This window comes from Grampus griseus, assembly GCF_964374135.1.
Source record: "Grampus griseus genome assembly, chromosome: 18".
Classification (NCBI taxonomy): Eukaryota; Metazoa; Chordata; class Mammalia; order Artiodactyla; family Delphinidae; genus Grampus; species Grampus griseus.
In genome coordinates this window covers 59,952,795-59,975,757 of record NC_139012.1, presented here as the reverse complement: position 1 = coordinate 59,975,757, position 22,963 = coordinate 59,952,795, and the positions used below count along the sequence as shown (strand labels likewise).

The window sequence follows — 22,963 nt, the reverse complement described above, 5'->3', positions numbered from 1 at the left end:
TCACGATAGATGGAGAGGAGAGGTTGGAGAAGACGGGAGGGAGGAGGTAGGAGAGACAGAGACAGAGAGAGACAATCACACAAAATCCCTTGCAGTTGCGGAGTGGGTGTTTAACCTTAGAAGGGTGAGGGGTCATTTTTTTCCTCCAAGACAGGAAATGATTTGACAGTTCACATCTGATGGCCTCCATCTTCCCTGTAAATGAAGAGACAAGCTGAGAGCAGACTGAAGGAGATGTTAGACAGCAATTTGAAGAAGTGAATCAGAAAGCAGGAAAAGAGCCAAAGGACACAAAGTCAACCTTAACTTCCAAGCAGAGTTGTATCCAGTTAAGCAACAAGAATATGTAGCGGTGTTTTCGCTTAACACACACCTAACACACGCCATGCTCAATAGAGGCTGTGCGGAGCCTTCCTCAGGCAGCAAAGGCGTCTTCTCCTCTGTCCCCAGCCCCCAGCTCTTGTGACTATAGCAGATATTTATGTGGGGATCAAATTCCAAGGGATCAAATACTTTCTTTTACTTCTCAAAGAAAGGCAATAGTTGTTAGGGAGCGTTTATTGGCCAAGTACTCAATTTTATTTACTTTGGCAGGTCTAATCACTGGGGAAAGCAGGCAGCCTACCCCTACCCACTTTTCCTCCCCAATCCTACCCCACCCTACCCCATTTGATCCTGCAGAAATACCAATGACTGCCCCGCCGCAAATCCTCAGCCACTTTTTTTCATGAGTGTTGTTACCAATTGACCTTCAAATCCAGCGTTTGAAAAGCACAGAGAATAGTAGTAAGATGGACTTTCTCCAGGTAACTGCCTCCCATTCCTTTGGTCTCATCACCCTTAGTGGCCACATTCCAGAATGCACCCCCTACTGGCCACCTCTTCCTGATGGTACTTTCCCATTCCCACCTCCATGCACCGCCCCCCGCCCCCGGCTCCCTATCACCGAAGACCTAAGGGCCCTTACCCTTATCTCAGGGTATGTCTGCTTCTTTTAGGTATTGCCCACCTAATACCACATGCTTCTAGGAACTAGACATTCTTCTAGGCTTCTAGAGGAAGCCTCTAAAATATCCTATTAATGGCTTAGTGCCCACAATTTCTTTCAGCAAACAGTACTGTCCTGGAAAAATGCGTATGCTCTACCATTAACAAGGGGGAGAAAAAGGCCAGTATATAAAGTTGTACTGTGTAAAAATACATAGCAATATCTCCAAGAAAATATTTCAAAAGTTTAACAGTTCCCTTAAGGTGGGATTACTGGTGATTTTCCCCTACCTCTTTATACTTTCCCAAGTTTCTATGATGAACATGTATCACTTTGATAAACAGAAAGAAAAGTTCCCAAATTAAAAAAAAATTACAGCGATGTTTTATTAAATTGGGAGACAAAAATGGCAAGGAAACTAGAGGCTTCTTCCTGGACCTCACATCAAAGTGAGGCGTGCTTCCTCTCACTGTGCTTGTCTTGTAAATCTCTTTTTTTTCCTGCACTTTTTGCTCTGACCTTGACCTGTCTTACTTAGCATCTGAACTGGTCCCAACGAGCTCAGCTTAACAGGTTTTATTATATAAATATGCTTTCTTTTGTATCTCCAAACATCTTAAGTATTGTCGACTTTCTTTTCTTCTAACTCTAGAAACTTCACCTGGGTTAGCTCTGCTGGGAAGCCCTTCTGCATGGTGAAAAGGACATAGGCCTGACATAGCTGAACTTGACTCCGCCTTGCTCTCTCACCTGCTGTGACCTTGAACGAGTGACTTGAATACTCTGAGTCTCAGTTTCTCCTTGTTAATTTGCACTCTTAGATTAGAAGTGATAGAAGCCCAGCTCAAGTTGATTTGATGCAAAGTCATAGCCTCTTGGAAGCACTCACGGAAGGTTGGACTACCTAAGCTTCAGAAATACAGGACTCTTTACTACAGGATCCAAGAATGCAAACAGCAGAGTTTTCTCTGCTACTTCTCCCTGCATGTCATTTTTATCCTCTAGGTGTTTTCCAGGTTTTATGTCTTCTGTCTTCAGTCACCAGGAAAGAATTAAAATCCTGCAAGAGACTTATTGGTCAATTGTGAACAGGAGGGCTGCTCCTCAGCCGGCTGGGCAGCATCAGTTAAGAACCACATAGAGAGGGACTTCCCTGGTGGCACAGTGGTTAAGCATCTGCCTGCCAATGCAGGGAACACGGGTTCGAGCCCTGGTCCGGGAAGATCCCACACGCCACGGAGCAACTAAGCCTGTGCGCCACAACTACTGAGCCTATGCTCTAGAGCCCGAGAGCCACAACTACTGAGTCCATGTGCCACAACTACTGAAGCTCATGCACCTGGAGCCCGTGCTCCGCAACAAGAGAAGCCACAGCAATGAGAAGCCCGCGCACCGCAACAAAGAGCGGCCCCCACTCGCCGCAACTACAGAAAGCCCGTGCGCAGCAACGAAGACCCAACACAGCCAAAAATAAATAAATAAATACATAAATAAATAATAATTTTAAAAAAGAACCACATAGAGAATGCCCTGGCGGTACAGTGGTTGGGGCTCTGCGCTCCCACCGCAGGGGCCACAGGTTCAATCCCTCGCTGGGGAACTAAGATCCTGCATGCCACGCAGTGCAGCCCAAACAAACAACAAACAAACCCATACAAAACCTCACGGTATAGGATGCAGGGTTAGTTCCTAGAAGCACGCGGTCTTAGGCGGCAACCCCACGGGCGTCTACTACAAGTCCCTTCCTTACTGCATTTTGGTAAGAGCTTTTTGAGATAATGTATGTAAAGTTCATTACCTCCTCTAACTGGCACGTCTCCAATGCCTACTACATGATAAGTGCTTTCTAAGCAATGGAGGGAGAATCAGCAGAGAACCAAATAGACAAGCAGCCTTGTTTTAATGGAGCTTATAGTTCAGAAGAAACACTTGACTCACAGTAACCACTCAATACATACTGGCCATTAAGGTGGCCCATTAGCATGTGAGTGTGGGGAGTAGAGAGAGTTCTTTAGAGTGAAATCCTGCATACACACACACACCCTCAACGGGACCTGATGTCTGCCAGCTGACTGCCAGTGGAAGATGGAAGATTAGATAACCAGTCCCACTGGGGTCACTGCTGCCCCATCTCTCAGGTTCACTCAGGAAGAACTAGGAAGTCCCCAGATGCAGCTGTTGGCTAGAATTCAGTCTCTGGGACAGTCCCCAGCTGTGGCCTATGCCATATGGCTGAGCTGCACGGGTGACCCTAATGCAAACATGCTCCTGCCAGGCTCCCCCAGTACTCCCGCTGCCATCCCTTCCCTTGTCCTTCACACATTCCCAGTTGCTCCAGCCAGCTGATAATGCAAAGTGTCTGTGAAGCACTGGACTTCTGTAATGCGCGAGAGACCAAGAGGGCTAAGCTCTCGGAGGTGGGCACAGTTGCAGCACTTTTAGTCAGAACATCACAGGCAAGGCATAGCTCTTCCTGACTCCGTAGATACGGGTCTTAAACGTAGAGGCCCTGACACTGGTCCCTGCTGTCCCTGCTCAGGCTGTGAGTCTCGAGTCTTGTGCGCTCTGTGTGGGTTAGGACGAGAAGGCAGAAACGACATGTCACGGTTTTCCCTTGACTTCCTCAAAGCAGCTGCTCTTCTACCAGAGATGGGCGGGACGTGTGGGGAAAATGGTAACACCGACCCGGATTTATGGGAGGTATAATCAGGAAGCCACTTCACTCCCTGAGGGTCAGATTCCACAGGAGGCAGTTGAGAGAGAGGACCAGACCCCGGGGTTTCACAACATGCGCCACAGAACCTTCAGGTTTCCTTGAAAACACTTCTGGAGCCACCAGCCGAGGGACAGGTGGAGACACCTGATGTACACCTGGACTCCACCATGGCAACTGACGGGGAAGTCAATCAGAAGATGGTTTGTACAAATTCAAAGTTTTAATGGCTGTTAAATCACAAAAGGAAGGGTATTTGCACCGTGCACATCGTGTTCACTTAGGGCGCTGTCAGCCGGCCACGCGCATCTTATTGCACATACGAACAACGGACGAAGATCTTGAAGACGTCTTAGCCATACGAGGACTGCATTTCGAAGAAAAAAAAGCCATTTTACAAAACATTGAAGCCATTCATATTATACAGCCAACCGCAAGAAAATACTGAAAATCAATATCAAAAGAAATATTTTAATTTTGAAAAAGAAAATCTCTCAAAACAAGGATTACAGAGCTTCATGTTGCCATATATACATGTAAAAAAAAAAAATATTTCAGGACCCTGCATTCTCAATGCCCGTCAAGGTGCAGTCATCTAAATTCCTATTTCTATAATCAACCTCTGACTGTCGCTTACACTGAATACGCTCTTTGTTCAGAGTGTTTTCTTTTTTACACCATTATGCTATGGGACAAAACAGGTATTTGTGCAGTACAGGAAAATATTAAAATATATTTTAAACTCGGTTAAAGTGCACAGTACATTTGATAGGAAGTAACTGCTAGCTGCCAATCCAAATGACTATTTTCAGTAACCCCTCCCTCCTTGCCTAGACAGGAGGGCAGCCTTGGCGTTGGCTGATGTAAGTCTGTGTTCAACTTCAACGCATACTGTCCTCCTGGTGTCTTTTCTTTTGTGTTCGCCTTTATATTTGGCTTATAACTTGTGGCTGCTGCTCTAAAAACTTACAATGGCTTTTCACAGAGGTGACGATGCAGTCAGCATTCGCAAGATTCTGAAAGACGAATTACTGGGCTGTCTGTAACTGCAGGGCGAGTGCACACGCACGTAACTGCCTAAAATAGGTGGTGTGTCTGTGAAGTCTTATGTGACTCTCTCAGACCAACACGGACCCCTTTCCTCAGCTGGATTTTCTCTAGTCGTTGCTTTCTCTGAACTTGCTCCCTCCTGGGCCACTCAGCCTCACGAACGCTACTCACTTCACCTTCTCCTGAGCCCGCCTTGCTCTTGCATGCAACTACTCCACCAACTTACTGACTCACTCCCGCGGTTTCACACCAGAGGCTGTGAATCTTTCCGTGTTTGACGGACTACTTTGAAAGCCACCAACTAAGCTGCAATAAAATAAGCGCGTCTACATCTCAGAATAGTTTCCTCTTTCAAAACGGGCAGCTGCAAAAAGTGCTGGTCTCCCGATCCAAGTCCTATATACCTTCAGTTAATTCTTGACCACTCTCCACCGAAGCGGCCCTTAAAAAACTTCTTGGTTAAACGATAACCTTTTTCTCATCTCCACTTTCCTATACCACTTCCTTATTATCTACCTTTGGTGCTACACTTTTAATTACCCAAGTTACAGTGCAAAATTACACTACAAGACACATGACGCCAACACTTGTTACTTCTTCATGTTAAAACGTGAATGTTTTGTGCATAGCAAAGTAAGTATGAACCCAAAAAAATAACTGTTCACATTTTATCTTCAAGTTTAATATGTCTTTTTTTTTTCCATCACAGCTATTTACAAACAACTTTGGGGTGCTCTCTTGATTTCTGTCAGTTCATTATATCAGGGGACAACAGGGCTGCTGGAATGTAGGAAGCTGGATGGAATGCAGAAAATATAAATAAGACCAATGTTCCAGAAACCAAAGTATAAATAACGCCTCCCCCAGAAAATAGTTCTTGTCACAGAAGCACCTGCTTTTTGCTTAATTTTTTTTTTTGAGTCATATACACCAGAAAACATGACTATGGAGACCTAGAACTACTCGCACACCAAAGAGGATAGAAAATAACTCAATATTTATAATATTAAAATAAAGTGTTTAACCACAAAAAAGCAGTAATAAAATAGTTTCCTAATTTACAATTTGCATCCAAAGGATGAATAACAACTCACTAATAAATAATATTTATATAAATATTTTGTATGTCGAAAATAGTTTTTTTAAAAGGCAATGGTCTCAAGAAACTTCTTGAAAAATTTGGTGGCAAAAAACCTGACTGCAAGTTCCCCTCCCCACCCCCCCAAAATACACATTGCGTTTGGTTTTAATAAAACAATTGCATCTTGCTGCAAAACGGCTGTGCTTGGTGTTTTGGTAATGGCAGTGGGTGAGCATGGAAGGGATGAAGGAGGTTGTAGAAGGCATTGATGAGCTGCTTGGTCCTTCACAACCAGCTCCCTCACGGGGTTTTAGGCAAATACCTGTCAGGTCTTAATGTCAGAGTCAGTTATGAAAGGTAGAAAATCTTCTTTTGTGTCCTCCCGTCAATTCAACTAGAGTTGGGGAACTGACAAGCAGTGAGTGGGAGGTTGGAGGGGGCAGGTGCTGAGAGGAGAGTTTAGGATCTCTGACCGGAAAAACGTCTGAGCCACGACCCAAAGGAGAGGAGTTGGTCTCATGTGAATAGAGCCTTTGTTACAGTTACATCTAGCAATGCTTGAACGGTGATGCCCACTTTGACCAGGCCTTTCTCTTCAAGGATGTGATGGGGCAGACACAGTTTTTCCTAAAAGGAAGAAGAACAAAGCATTGATTTTTAGATGACTGGAATCTAATTACAAAATCTCGAGATACCACTGACAGGAGTTAAGTCGAGCTCTGAAGTATGCCTATCTAATCACTTCAGACTGTGCTCTCTCCCTAGCTTTCAACTCATTTTGCAAAGACCTTTCCTGTGTTTGCAAAGAAAACAATGATTTTCCACAAGTGAGGGTTGTTCTAGAAAGACTTCCAATCATCCTGAAATGTGCAAAAGAGCTAAACATTTTTTAAAAACCTTGACACTAAATAAGTGAGCTACATACCGTCAGCTGGAAACCACCCACCAAGAACATATTAGCTTATATTCTTATACAGCAAAACTTCACATAGCCTCTCACGTATTTTAAAGGAACTTGAATACTCATTTATACAGACCACACACCATTCTACTGACCATAAATCTTGATTTAGTTCATTTTATTTCCTGTGATCTCTGGAATGGAGGCATGCTTTCTTCACAGTTTATGAACAGCCTTGTAAATAAGTAATTTTAACCACAGCGTTTAAGAGCCTGCCTTTTAAGACTCTTTTATAAAACTGTCAAAGACACAAATATCCTGCTACTTTCTCATACTGTATTTTTGCTCTTGGGAAATGTCCAGCACATACTACTCAAGGAAGATAACCAAGGCGGCTCACTCCCTGTGTGTGGCACCCCGCATGCTCAACCACCAGTTTACAAAAGAGCAAAAACAAAATAATTTTACACTTTTGTCATTTGACCCTGGTCTGATACCATACAAGGGAATCTCCTTCCAGAGTGTGTCTCCCTGGCTGGGAAACAACTCCACAGCAAACACTCCCTCTCATCTACCCAAAGATGGTGTGTTTTCCACAGTCCAATAACCACTGGTCTTAAGGACAGTTGAAATTGGGAGCTGCGTCAAGCCCCAGGCGGTGGACACAGTGTTTAACACGAAGCCAATCAGGTCTCCGATCAGCACTGCTTCCTTGCAGTTCTCTTGCTGGAGGAATCAGGTATTCCTGCTGCGTCAATGCAGGACTGTCCACTAAGTACCCCAGATGCGGGCACTGTGCTCTTAAAAAGGTCATGCAAAGACACATCGTGACATCTCCAAGAACCTGTTCCACAACCTCGAAATGCTGGTGGGCTCTACGCTCGCAGTCTTACCATCCCCCATCCCTCCCACTTCCCTAACTTATGGTAAATTCAGAGTATCTCAAACTCTGACTCCAGGCCTTGAGAAATGGCCACTTGTCAATATAAAACAGCCGATTCTTTACAATACAATTTTAACAATTATTTCAAGCGGCTGCTGTGTATCAGATAGGATTATCTTGTCATCAGTGGTGTGTTGAGGGGAGGCAACTTTATGCTGTTTGCCAACTTAGCAGCCAAACGTCAGCCTGAATCGGAGGTTCTGTCTGAGTTGTGAACAGGGCACTAGGCCAGGATGGACGGTGCTTCCTCCTTCTGCCGCAGCCAGAGGTCAGTGTGTACCCTTTCCTGACACCTTCTGCTTGCCATGGGCTTGTGAAATCAGCCGAATTTCATTTCATTGGTAAGGCTGGTCCCACGGGGGCAGCGATATATTTTCCTCATTTTTATGGCTTGCACCCCAGTAGGATATTATAAATGGCTGCTAATTATGGTTAAGTTCCCGGTACAAGGTATTACTTGGGGAAAAAAATAAGTCTTCACTTTATACCATATGCTAAAATCAATTTGAGATGAGTTGAAGAGTTAAATGTTAAAAAACGTCCACAACATTCCTCCCAATAACATATAGATACGTATTTAATATCTTCTCTGGTAAATGGATGGGGATGAAAAGGTGATATAAAAATCACAAAGGAAAAGCTAAAAACAATTGAGCACCTGAAAGTATACAGCTTCTGTGTGTCAAAAAAAAAAAAATTAAAGGATAAACAACAAACTGTAAAAAAAATTATTTGCGTCAAATTACAAAGGGTTTTATATTGACACATAAAAGCTCAACAAATCGGTGAGAAAAACACTGAGATCAATAATGCAGCACGACTGGGCAAGGAACGTGAATAGAAATTTTAAAGCAATAGATTTGCCCAAGGCATTCTGAACAAGGTATTTTGCTTCTTGACCTGTGTTCCCCTATGTTTAGTCACAAATGTTCCTGAATTCTAGAACTAAAATTTGCACAAAGCCTAATCGCTGTGCAACATGGCTTTGAGGGGGCAATCCTGAGTCCTGCTTGAGCTGTGACATGTCTCCACTGATGAGTGGTGGGGCCAGTGGTCTGCAGAGTTGAGTTTCCATGCTCGAGGTCATGCTTGGGAAGGGCTGGGGCTCCAGAGAAACAAGGGTGGGAAGATACTGAGGCCTTAGCCTCCTGCTGACAGGACGTTGGAGGTGTCACACACCGAGTCAGCTTAAGGTCATCCCCTCTCCCAGGCATTTCTCACCTCCCTGGTGTCCTCATTCCTAAACCAGGTGCAGAGTTCAAAATTCTCCCTTCCACCCTTATAGCTGGTGACAAGGAGTAAATAAAAGATATAAAAAGGTATCCCTTGCATCCTTTCTGGCTTTCTCTTTTCATTCAGACGTCCTAAGAAGCCCTGAGGTGCCCTCAGATTACATTATAGGGTTGGAGGTACCTACGAAGACTAGCGTCAGATCATAGAAACCTTATGAAAACACGGCAGTTGTGGTTGTTCTATCACAGGACTGGGAGGGAGACTGATGGGAATCATGACTTCAGATGCTGGTTGACAAGACAAGCAAGGGAAGCCTGCCAGAAATACGGAGGGGCTTTGAGGATGGCTAGAAGGCCACCTCCATCACACTAGTCCTGTCGCTGCATATCCCATGGGGGAGGGGATCCCTGAAGTGAGCTACGAGTTGTGATGGGGAAGGAACTGCTGTGGATTTATAGCTTGATGGGAAATGACAGAGAAGGGTCACCTCACCTTGTATATAATGGATCTAAAGGAGAGAGGTGAATATCTACACTGAGTTTAAATGCATCACGATTTCATTGTTAGAGGAGATGAGTGGCTTTCATTGAGAATGCAGCAGCAGACTGCTCTAGGGTACCCATGAGCTCCTTTTGTTGTGTTTCTTCTTAAAGCACAGAACAGAATCATAAAGCAGTGTCCTGCATAAAAATATTCTGAGCCCCCTCTGAAGGACTCATCCTGTCCTTTGCATTGTTTCTCCAATGGCGGAAACAAATATTCACTCTTACGCCCTCACCCACCCCTCTTCTGAGCCACAACAAGCAGGGCTGGAAAAGGCAGGTAAGCCATAAAGACTAAATTCCAACTTTGCAAGCCTTCTGGGGGCACCTCCTACAGGCCTGGCACCAATGCTATGGATTTGCATCGGTCTTTTCTTTATGACTACTCTGCGAGGTAGATACAATCTCTCTACTTTGCAGAGGAGAAAACTGAGATGTAGAGAGTTTAACTTTGCTCAGGTCACACAGCAGGTAAGTACTGCAACCAGGATTTGAACTTGTGTCTCATCTTACAGCTGGGGCCCCTTCCACGACATCATGCTGCTTCCCGTAAGGTCCTTGACCAACCAGCGAGCAGGTCCTGTCTGTGCCCAGGAGATAGGAAGAGGCCCCTGGCCCCTCGGAGTCCTCTCCAGGCCAGTCCCACCAAATTCAACGTCAGGTGGGCATCAGAGAACCCTCAGCTCGGGGAAGGGCGTTAGCTCTGTCACTTAGCTCATTTGGTTTCTCTTCACAGTGAGGGCCAGACGTCTTGTTCTGGCGGCAAATGCCTCATGGGAGCAGGCAGATCGCCATCACCGCCTGGCTCTCCTTCTTCTATAGTTTCTTACGCTCTCCAGCAGTCACAGGCCTCCTGCCAGGCCACCGCTAGACAAAATAAAGTCACCCATGCAGCACTCTTCATGTTGTTCAGTCTGCTTCTAAAATGTAAAGTCCTGGCACTAACGGATTGAACCTTAAAACAAAACTGTCTGCATCATTTTCATGTAAGAGAACTTCAGTTCCTGCTTTGCCGTGTGAGGGCTCCGAGGGGCAGCTTCTTCCGATGTGAAATGCAGACCGTGTCAACCTCTTCCAGACAGAGAGGATTTCTTGTCACTCTTCATCTGATTCTCTGCTTCCCAGCCGTGCTGCTTTCTAGTCCTTCTTTCTAGAACATTTATTCTCTACACACAACTACCCCTTCTCTCATCTCCCTAATCCATACACCCTTCACCTGGCTATTCCTGCACATCTTTAAGGCCTCAGTGCAAACATCACGGTTCTAGGAAGGCTTCAGAGATCACCCACTCCCATCAGGGTTGGGCCCCCTGTCCACGTGTTTCATACACAGAATCTTGTATCTGACCTACCACAGGACCTTATCACATTGAATTCTTCTTTATTTGTCCACTAGATCCACTACACAGGGTCCAAATACCTGCAGGCCGATCCAGCCCATAGCCTGTTGTTGTAAATAAAGTTTTATTGAGACACATTTACGAGTGTCTGGCTACTTTCACACTGTAGCAGCAGAGCTGGGTAGTCCTAACAGAGATGGTATGGCCCCCAGAGCCTAAAATATTTACTGGCATTTTACAGAAGAAGTTTGCTGACTCCTGATTTTTGAAGACAGGGTCATGTGTCATGGTCACCTTTTTATCCCCAAGATGGGGTCTTGTACAAAGGGTGCTCATTCAATATGTGAGGAATGAATGAATGAACACAATCATAAACAAAATCCAGTGAAAAAGCAAGGAACTGGATCCTCATAGTCTTAAGGAGAAAAGCGTACATTCTATTATATATACTTGATAGTTAATTGAGAACTAATTACAAAATCTGAAGCCTAATTTTAAAAACCTAATCTCCTGAAAGAAAATCACATTAAAATATTGTTCACCTCATCCAGAACCACTTTCAAGCTCCTGAAATTTTAATCTACTGTCCATGACTTTTACCCTGTAGGTGAAACGCCCTTTTTCCTTATGACAGAGACCGGCATGGATTATACAGAGATAACCCTAGCCACTATGCCCTAAATTTAATTTCTCACTCACAAATGACTAGTATCAGGATATCAAGTGCCTTTACTTCTCTACTCATTGATGAAACTCCTACTCAGCTGTCTTGCTTTTGAGCTCTGTGGGGCCCTTCCCCCCAGCACTGTTTTATATGTCTCTCCCCAAGTACCATGAGCTGCATACGAACCACAAATCCATAACGAGAAGGAACTAACAGAACTTACTTAGTTGTCACCTATTTTGGCAATCCTGACACGGAGTAGCAAGTTGCTACCAACTGGAAGAACTGGAGAAAGAGAACTTTCTATTTCAAATAGATCTTTCTATTTCAAAAAGAATATGTAAATAAACGCTTGGTAATTTTTATCAGGCATTGTAAGTACTGAAAAAAAAGGTCTTCCTTGTGAGAGGAAGATTTAGTATGCGCATATAAATCACCCAACCACCTCTCAGACGACAGGTGGGTTGGCCGCGTATCCCTAGTCACCTGGCAATGGCAGGCATCACGCTAGCCTATGAGTCCGTGTGTGAGTACCTTGGGGAAGAACCATGGGGAGGCTTAATAATACTCTGAATAGAAATGAGTAGCCATGGACAAGACAGTTCATTCCAAGCTTTGCCTAAAGGGCTAAATTAACTGTGCTCTGCTTGTTACCAGACTCCTTGATGAAAAAATACCACCTAACAGATCCCCAGAGGAGTAACGCATTAGGGTACAGATACACTAATGACATGAGAGGTGAAGGTACATCCAAAAACTACTCTGGATGCCAGAACTGAAATATGAACACGGCCAAAGAACTATGTCAAGTCAGCGCTGAAAGTTAAATCTGATCTCCCAGGATTGCGCTCCTCAGTTTTCATTGACAGAATTTTCTTTCAGGTGGTCACCCAGTAAGTCATCTCTCTTCTTCCCCTGTGCCCCCCACCCAATTCAAGAAGAAAAATCCAAATAGCTGGACAGAAGTGCTGAGCGCGACTCTGGATACGCACAAATTAACGTACTGATGGGCCCATAAAAACCTGGATCTGTCACCCAACATGTGTTTATTAAGCATCTTATGGCTCAGGGTGCTCATCAGACATCATACAAAGGGATTTTATTGTGTTACAGACTGAAGAGTACAAGATAGCACCAAAGGCAATTCAGTACATCTGCGGGTTACTTATTACACAACTGACGTTAAATAACTTCCGCATACTCTGTATTTCACCAATCAACCCAAAACCAGGAGGGAAAAGCTCAGTGAACTCAGGATATTATCATGTAAAGAATGTCTCCTGTTAGAAAATCTCATCTGATTTACCAACAAAGGATCTTTATAAATATATTCTTCTAACTATGTGACCTTTCCACATCCTCAAGTCCCCTGGATTCATGGAAATGTTCAGAAAAATAAAATTATCTTCTTAGTAGCCATCTAGAAAGACTGTTTCCATGTGAGTAAACTAGAAATTTATCTTGAGGAAGTGAACTCCATCATCTCCCCCCCAACACCAATTTAAGAAACAATATTTGGCAACCAGAGGTAAACAGAAGCACAGGGGAGTCTGTCTTCACCTTGGAGCAGGGCCGTCTCATATTATAAAACGACATCCCAGAACCAGGAATATCTTGTCCTAGATAAGATTCTAATGTCTTTTTTCTTTAATGGCAAACTGATCACATTGCTCCGAAAGCAGATATAGTTATTAATATATAATCCTTTAAGCTTACTTAAACATAAAGGCAGGTTGCTAATGTCACTGGAAATCAAAGGTTAAATGGAAATTTCAAGTCACCGAAGAAACTACATTCTTCTAAAATAAGAGCAATCTTATTGGTTCCTGTCATAGTAACCCCAGCCCTAGGCCCAAGAATGTTCCATGACTCACGGCTTTATTTGAAAATAAATACTGTCAAATCCATCACATTCTAGACCTGAAGTTATGATGTGATGTAGCAAAAAAAAAAAAAAAAAAAAAGCGAAATGACCCATTACATTATTTAAAAATAGAAACCCTTTTTGGAAAATGCTTTTCTAAGAGCCTCGGTCAGAGTAGACCAAACAAGGAATAAGTAGAACTACGCAGAAAGAGTGGTGTGCCGTGGATCCTCCAGGGGGCACTCTGACTGCGCCAGATCCTTCCTCCCCAGCGCCCTTCTGCACAGCCCTGTCTCAGGCAGCAGGGCAGAGGGGCTCACTCAGGGTGGAAGTGGGGGGTCACCCTCCCTGGTGCCCTTCACAGCTCCTGCTGCAGGAAGCAGGGAGGAAGCCAGCTGGCTGGCCAGCAAAGGAGTCATTCTTCAGATGGTATTTTTCAACTTGGTCAACAGCGGCATTATTAAAGATCGTTATAGACCAAACTGGACCCCCAGTGCTGGCTTTCTGTCTTCCCTCTACAGTTAAATCGCCCAATCCTGAATTAGGAGTCGACTTAAATACTGACCCAATGGCAAGATTTTCATACGCTAAATCCCCTCTGCTCCTGTTCTGGAACCTTCTTCGGCTCTACCCAGGGCAGCAAAGCTCACTGGGAGAGAGAAGAGGTACTGCAGAGCACTGCTGCTGGCACTATGGGGATGAGGAGGCAAGAGGTGTGGATACACTCTGTCCTCACTGTTTCTCAGCAAGTGAGAGAAACTATCTAATGGGAGCTGCTTTCTACAAAGTTTGTGCTTCTGGAAAATCTGATGTGGAAACGTTCGGCTTCAAAACTCCAGAGATTACTGAAGAGATGACAGGGATGGAAGTTTGCAAGGCAAAGGCCCAGAGGGAGGAAGGACCCTGTCGTGGAGCAGGGCGACAGAGCAGAGTGTAGGGTTGCACACGCGGGCATTACGCAGACAGAACATTCCAGCGGTAAGTGATATATATCAGCACTACAAAGAGAATATGGACAAGACAGAAGCTTATAAGGTCCCTGGAGCGGAGGGCAGAAGTTGGTTGTGGGGCTTTCTCCCCGAGTGCCAGCAGAGTGTCAACAGTCTTTCGAATGTGACGAAAATCCAACTGCAGGATGTCATACGGAGAGCAGAGGTCAGCCTATTCCGAGGGCAGCCATCAGAACAGAAAGAGACAGTGCATACAATTAAAAATACACAGAACAACGGCTAAAAAGAAGCACACATTTTTAGTTACTAGCAAATGGCAAGAGTAACCCCTTATTTCAAGCAGGTAAAACCCGTTCCACCACAGATTGTTTAATTAATTACAAAAAGCAGCATACCCAACACAGTCTATGCAAATAGGACAGAGAAATTCCTCAGCCAGATCTCACTATCGAGGAATAGAAGGTTCTGTAACTTATACATCCTTCTGGTATTCAAACAGTTTTAATATTTAAGTGGTATCATGAGTCAGCAATGGCATAAGAATAAGAGCTTTGCACCTGGGACATTGAGGTCTTCACTATACTAAAGGGAAAAATACAAACTTAAAAATTGAATCCCCACCTTTCCTCACCATTCTCTTAGTGCATTTTTTACCCTGGTCTATGAAGACTGAATATAAAGTATTTCTCTCCGAAAGGTTATACATGCGCCTCATTTGTTTTCCTTTTAGGATTATTGATAAACTCTGGGGAATGCTAGTTTTAATCATGTGCCTACATGTGCCCAAAAACTACATTAAATTTCACATTTTTACAACTGGACATAAACCAAAAGTTTAGAAGAGGCTTCTTGGATCTGCAGTTAGAATAAAAGTACATTCCTGCATAGAGGAATTGTGTAAATTTCTTCACCACTGAACAGGTATGTGTAGGGGCAGGGGCGGGGACAACAGGCCTCCGCGTTTTGTCTACTTGACAGTCACCACGTAAGGAGGCAGAATTCCTACTTTATCAACTAAATGCACAAATAAGATAGTCCTATGAGTTGACCTCTGGATGCCTACTGCTATCAGGAAGCAAATGGTTTTCTGATACCCTGAATTCCTGAACCAGAAATGACCGCAGCTTCAAATTAAAAATGATTATAATTGCTATGTCAGTATGTACCAAAGTTCTGGCTTTGTTTCCAAATTAAACAAGGATTGAAAATATCTGTGATATATTTCATAAATGCAGGTTTATGTCCAAATTAGGCAAAGCATTTAAAATATATATATATATTATATATTTTATAATATACTTTGCAACAATATTGCCCTTTGTTTTAGCATCACTGCTAAGCAGATGCAAATCACAGAGCAACTGAAAGATGATTCTAAGATAGAGGTTCTGTCTTGCACGTATCTTCTGCAGTTAGCTTGATGCCCTCTGGTAAAGAGGGATAATCAATGTAAGTGCGTTGAATAAGATTATAAACCTCCTAATCTTAAGTTATGAAGGTAGAGATCCTCTTAACAAAAGATTTTTTTAAGGATATTAATAAATCATGTTATATCTATTCAGACTGTGCATCTTTTCTCAGGGCATTTAGAGGAATCAAGCTACCACTGTTATTTTCTCAAGAATTAAAACAGCTACACATAGAATGGATTTCACTGTGACAGAGATGCTGATCAGGAATTAACAGATGGGGAAACATCTAAGAGAAGGAGTTTTCTATTGCAATAAGAATTTTCTATTGCAATGGTGTGCTTACTCAGTGAACTCTGAGCAAAACAGACATAAGACAGAAGGCATATGCACACTAAAATGTGATTGTCACCAAAGTGGTATTTCCATGTTAAAAGCAAATCATTTTATCTCCAGGATGTATTTCAATACATTTCGCAGAACCCTACGGAAAATGTCTGGTCTGCTCCCCAGCAACTCCATCAAAGAACTAAGAATTAGCTTGTCTGCAGTTTCCAGTGTATCTATTCAGAAGTACACTTCTCGCATGGGTAGGCAACACAGACCATTCTTCTCAATCTGGAAATAATTTCATGATGCCACAGATTCTGGGCTTTATTCAGATTAAAGTGGGTAGAGCTTAGACTCACAGTCTACAGCGGATGGTTTAAATTAAATCACGATCTCTGAAGAAAAAAGTATGGGTCTAAGATTGGCTGGGAGGCAAAATCTGAAGCTTCATAATGTGTGGAGTGTGGGCTACTCTCTGATTCTACCGCCCATCACACAGCCCATGGCCGTCAGATCAGTCCCTCAAGGATGCTATGATGCGAAGCCAGGGCTGAAGTTGCCAGGGGAACCTGGGAGTTTTCTGACCCTTGTGCTTTCCAAATTTCAGTCTTAATAAGAGGGACTTACAGATTATGCTTTATTTTTTTCTTATAATTAAAATAGGAAAACACTAAAAAGGAAGGAAATTTAAAGAGGCCAAATTTCACCATGTATTTACAGAGCATTAGTAATTACTGCAAGGCATTTAAAAAACATAGTTAATACACTCAGAGTCCCGAGAGGCAAGTGCAGATGCTAATTCCCGTTACAGTGAACAGAAATCACAATCGCCAGAAGTTAACTGATTCTCATACAAGTCAACACAAGAGTGTGTGACTAAGAGTACTATTAAAGATTAACTCAGGTTCCCCAAATACCACAGATAGAAATAAAAATGTACACAGATCTATCAAAAGGTCTAATTTACAGGCATTCTGAGTATAATACAGACTAAATTCTAAGAAATTTAGAATATATTTATTTAAATTTGATTTTGAAAGGCAGTATGCTTATAAATATTGTTTATTTAAATTTAATTTTGAAAGGCAGTATGCTAACAAAGTATTTTTAATCTAAAACGTCATAGCACAAGAATGTTGATGGTCATTCTGAAAATGTAAAGCCCTAACTGACAAGGTGTAATTTGGCAGAGAGAGGAGCAAGGTAGGAAAAGGTTTCCAGAGTTTTCTCCAGATATATAAGAACTAATCACCAATTTTATGCACTTAGTAACTCTAATAAGCTAATTCATCTAGAAATGCAATTTCAAGCTCTTTGAAGATGCTGCTTCGAGAAAGTATTTGTTCTCAACCATGTACCAATGTCAGACCACTGACCAGAAGTGGCTCTACCACCAGGAGACACACAGGGGGAAAGGATTCTTACATGAATGGTGATACACACCTACTAACCATTGGAGATGACTGGTCTTACAAGCTAGAGACTGGCTCTTCTTAATGCATTAGGGATTTAAAAATTTACATTAATAAAATAATAAGTTGGTGTCCATCTGCACCTCTGATCATCCAACCTCGGGAGTAACCAATGTAAATGGAAACTTAAAATAAATCTTGTAATAAGAATCTCACCATCCCCCAAAACTGTTTATTAGTTATGACTTAAACTGATATTAAAGTCATTGATTTGGGGGAAAAAAGAGACATAAGGTTCAAAGAGGCGAAGGAATTCGTATCTCCTATTCTCAAGATTAAAACAAACAAAAAAGGTAGCTTCAATTTACAGAACGTCTTCCAATTTAAAACTTCAGATCATTTACATAAACTGTCCTAAACCCTTACAACAGATATAAAGTAGGAAAAGTTTTGCAAGTACTTTCAAAAATAGTATCTCCTTATAAAAGTCAACAAAATACAAATATGAAAGGCACTGCAAAGAAGACTCAGCCACAATTCCACCTGTATCAACGCAATCATCGTTAGCATCTCAGTGTACTTTAGGATTTTATTTTTGACTCCATCTGGCAGATGCAGAGGCTGGACACCAAGGGACCTGTCCTTGTAGATATGGAAGGAAAACCTTCCACCTCCCACAGTCTAGTGAGGACCCCTGGCCTCTGTGCTATCCGGCAGGCAAGAGCCCTGTACAGCTGATGGAGCTGCTGCCCTGACCCTCCTCCCAATTCCTCTCTGGAGACAGTAATGAACAGGAGAGGCTGGGCAGCTAGAAAACAAGGTACACTTCTATTCCATGTCCCTTCCTCCTCTAAACAGGGCAAGTCTGTTAAATTAAGGACCTTGCTCCTTACAGAGGTTGGAGGCCAAGGCTACTTATTTAACATCAAGTAGACAGACAGAGACCAGGGGGTCTCCCCTCAGAAAGGGACCAGGGAGCCTCCTTTCAGACAGAGAGGTCAGTGTCTCCCCTCAGACAGGGATGAGGGCAATTTCTCTCAGAAAAATACCAGGCTGTCTCCTCTGAGAGGGAGAGACCAGGGGATCTCCCTTTAGAAAAAGACCAGTGTCTTCCCCTCCAAAAAAATCAAAAAATAAAATCAAGGTGAAATACTTCCCCGGTGAGTAAAAAAAATATCTATTTTCTAATACTTTTGATGCCTCACAAATGAGAGATTTCTCTCGACCTGAGACAATACTAGTAAGAGCCCTAAATTTGGATCAAACTGGAGACCCCCAGTAGCCTCGACATCAAGATCAGGGGCCAGGAATGACCAAGCTGACTCAGAAAGGCAAAGGAAGCCTCAGCATGTCCGCAAATAGCCTCAGGACCCCAAGGCTTCATTGCAGTCAGATTCCTGGGTGATACAAAGAGTATACAGTGAAGAATTTGGAAGCCCGCCAAGGGTGAGCCTGTGTTCAAGGTCAAGCTGACGCTTGCACCGGAGGTCAGAGACAGCTGCACAGTCTGACCACCGACATCAACACTGCAAAGGGCCATGGGATGGTACCAGCAACATCACCTGACCCCCAGATTTTCCAGGCGTGCCTTGAGGCACGTGGGGTAAGTTTCCTGCCTCAGAGGAGCTGATGGGGGAAAGCGATCATGGCGCTGCGGGATGGAGCTGAGCGTCCATGGGCTGTCAGCTCAAAGAAACCTTAAGGGTCTAGTGATTTTCAAACTATAATTAGCAACAGCACACTTTTCCCCCAAAGGAACTCTTAACTGGAAAGCCGATACGTGCCGCACGGGCAAAGGAGAAACTGCCGGGGCTGAATCAAGGGGGGTGGGAGTGACCTGCAGCCCCGGCTTGGCTTCCGAGAGAATCAAGGGGCTCTGGAGAATGGGGTTTAATCCACTGCTTAAGTCCAACACCTGCAGTTTGCAGAGCGGGGAACTCGGACGCGGAGAGCCCCTGTGTGTGCCGGAAAGAAGGCAGGCGCTGGACGCGGACGGACCGGGGTTCGAATGCCAGCTCTGCTGCCTCCCAGCTGAGGGCATGAGCTTAGGAAATTGTGTAATGTCTCTGGGCCTCACTTTCCTCAGAGCATGGTAATAAAATATTGGCCTCCGAGCCTCAACCGTGAGCGTTTGAGAAGATGATGCAGCTGCAAGAAGGTCCCGGCGAGTGGTTCACGGCTCCAGGCTTTAATAGGCTTGCCTCAGGGCACATAACCAGTTAACAGCTCAGGTGCGGCTAATTCACCCCAAACCCCGTGTCCCTCGCTCTGCTCACAGATCCTCCGCATTCGCCCTCACGCCTCTCCTTCCAGGTGGCAGTCACTCAATCTGTCCCATTAGTTGAAGAACTGGCCCCAAACAGAAAAACAAAATCAAAAACAAAAAACCCCAAGGCACTGGAAATGGGCAGCAGAAGTGACCCAGGCTGAAATAACTACCTGAAGAGATATTAACTCTGCCACCAGAAAAGGAACTTGCTGGGGCTGGGGCGGGGTGGGGGGCGGCATTTCCGATTTGTTTTTCAGCATCTGCCCTTGGTATTCTCATCAGCAAACCTCTACCTCTTCCCAGGATCCCTCACAGATGACAGCAAATACGCCTGCTGTCGCCCTAACAGAATTTCTCCAGAAACCCAACGCCGACTTCTGTGATGTCAACTCCTTTCTATAGGTGACGTTGACTGCCAAGTCCTGTCTGTGCCCCTGGACTAAGAAAGGTATAGATGTAGCCTCATCCAAACGTCAGGAATAACAGACAGATGTCTAGAGTCGCCGTATCCATCTACTCCGACCTTCTGCAAACAAACTAGGGCGCTTACACTGTGTGCGGTTCTGAATGCAGCCAATTCGAAGAAGCCACATTTATAGGGAAACCACTCCACTGGGCACACAACAAAATGCTTCATGAACCTTGACCAACCCTGAGGCAGGTACCTGGGATTGGGTGCCTGGGGACTTCTAGAGAAACTATAATAAAAACCATAACAACTGGAACAATTTTAAAATCGCTTCCTTCCCATCGTATTAATTTATATGTCATCATTTGCTCAGTGACCACATTCCACCCAGATGAACCTGATAAAACTGAGTAAGCTGCCAACCCTGACTTTGGGTTGTAGTTTCAAACTGTAGTTCTATTACAAAGGGCAACAAACTCTGGCTGAGAGCACAGCTGCGACTTCTCAGTCTCTACAGGATGATTTATCATTGTCAGTTAGCTATTTAGCTTAAAATAATACAGAATTCCAGATCTCCAGTGACTTATCGGTGTGTGTATGTAGATAAGTTAGGGATGGAGAAGAAAGCAGGGCAAGCTTGCAAATTAGGAGGAATTCACTAAGCTGCCGGGAAATCAGTGAGTATTTTGTTACCCAAATATTAAGCTTGAAGCAAAAAAAGAAAATGTAACGTTAAAGGTCCTCCGCTTTTAAGTACCAGGCTTTTAAAATGCCTGACTGCAAGGGGAGAGTTCCTGCAACTAGAATTGCAGTGTCCCACATATATACTCAAATCATCAACCATCTTAAGTAGTGGAAGAAGGGGTTATTTCCACCCCTCCCCCAACTTAGTATCGCATTCCTAGATGAAAACATTTCCTCATTTCCAACAATTTATGACTCATTTATTCCAAGAGATGAAAGCACGTTCCTCTGAGTATATATAGCAAGTTTTGCCAGCTGCACTCCAATTGCAATTTCTGGTTTTCCACTAGAATATTCCTCCCTTCCTTTAACATATCTCATTAAAGAAGTTCAACTGCTAACCAACGAACAGACTTTTTCTAGTAACAATGAACTTAATGTGACTCTAGTCACCAGTAAGATGCTACTGGATTATCCATCAGGATGGATACAGATGTACACACAATCACACACATACACAATGCAAACTTGAAAATCACCTCAAATCTTAAAAATCGTTTCAAAAATAGCCTTAGTGATATATCTCTTACTAAGCATAGTTAAGTTGGAACACTGGCAAAAAAGATGATTTACTTCTTGTAATTTCAATTGTCTCCGGAATTATCAGTTGCCTATTAGTGCCAGGGGCATAATTCAGATATTATGATAAAATTTTCTCTGCATTTTGATGCTAATTTAATTTCCTGTTCCTCACTTTAGAAGGAAATCATAATTACCAATCTTTACTCACAATAAATGGTTAAGGGCATTTCCACGTCATTTCGTGTCATCATAAGCCAAGAAAAATGATGTTTTAAAATATCACAGGGGATTGGTCATCACTCATCAGCGTTTTTGAGTACAGACACAAATAATTTTACAATCTGAAACTCGGTGTGATAATTTTGATTCACACACACTTATTAACCCATGACGGAATCAAATCATTAAAAATGGTAGGCGCATGAGAATTTCACAAACATCTGAAGCCAAGAAATGTATGGGCAATAGTAAAATGCACACATACAATACAGACACACAGATTAACATTGCTGAAAGACATGTGGATTGATCATAAAGACATTTAGTACCTTATATAAAGATTACACTCTATTTAAAAACGAATTTGAAAGCTTCTTTTAATTGGTACAGTTTTGACTTAAAGATGTTTTAATAATTCTCTCCTTTTCCTCAAATAAGATTAGAAGCCCACCACTTAACTCTCACCTTCAAATGTCACCAAGCTGAAAAATAGGAAGGAAGGAAGGAAGGAAGGAAGAAAGGGAGAGAGAGAGGGAGGGAGGGAGGGAGGGAGGGAGGGAGGGAGAAAAAGCCTTACTCAATTCCAATAACTAACTCCTATCAGTTAGTAGAACTACATGAAAATGTAATTCCTTCATATACTCAAAAACAGTATCTCATGATAGAGTTTGTAGTTACTTTATTCCTGGAACATTAGAAAAGACAGAAGAAAATTTTAAGAAATGTAGTTTCTATTTTCCTTTATCACAATGATGAAAAGCTTATCAACTTATCCCCAAATTCTGAGTGAACTGTCTTTTATCTCCCTAAGAAATCATTTTATGTTACTGATAGTAAAGTCGTCAGAAGACCCGAATCAGCTATCTTATCTGGCTGAGGCTAAGGCTGGGGCTTAGCTTGGGAGAAAGAAAAAGTAGCAAATCATTGCTGGGCTGGCTACAAGGAATTGCCAATTGGGTCTACAGTGGACTAAAGGGGAAAATGTAAACACAAACAGTTAACAAACTATAAAGCAATACACAAACATTCTTATTATGAATGGTTGTGATTAATGATAATAATAACAATAATTATAATATTTTCAATGCTTATTATTTTGAACTACATACCCCAAACCTACAAGGAGTGCAAATCAACAAATCAGTGGTCAACTACAGGTCTACTGTGCTTAAGAGCTTCGGATAGGGAAAAATCATTACCTCCAAAATTCTACCCTATGTAACCCACAGAAGGCTCAATGAAGCTTCAGCAATTTCTGCTCTTTGTGAGGAGAATCAAGCTAACTAAATTTTTTTTTAAGTTTGGAATTTCGCATTTATTTCAAAACCTTGAAAAAATTATATTCCCCTTTTCTTCAGAATTGGCCATACCATTTTAAGC

At 43.0% G+C, this 22,963-nt stretch overlaps 1 protein-coding gene across 4 annotated transcripts in view; it reads right to left on the bottom strand.

The window, feature by feature from the left end:
- Window positions 1-3,911: 3,911 nt before the first annotated feature.
- The window catches only part of LRCH1 (leucine rich repeats and calponin homology domain containing 1), a 189,686-nt gene continuing 170,634 nt past the window's right edge, over window positions 3,912-22,963 (bottom strand). For 2 of the 4 annotated variants that reach the window (XM_082675772.1, XM_082675775.1), the window contains one exon: window positions 3,912-6,459. In XM_082675772.1, the coding sequence (XP_082531898.1) occupies window positions 6,349-6,459 (111 nt within the window). In that variant the 3' untranslated portion in view covers window positions 3,912-6,348. Of the gene's footprint in view, window positions 6,460-21,954; window positions 22,066-22,963 lie in introns of those variants that run through there. The other 2 variants (XM_082675773.1, XM_082675774.1) reach the window with 2 other exon arrangements.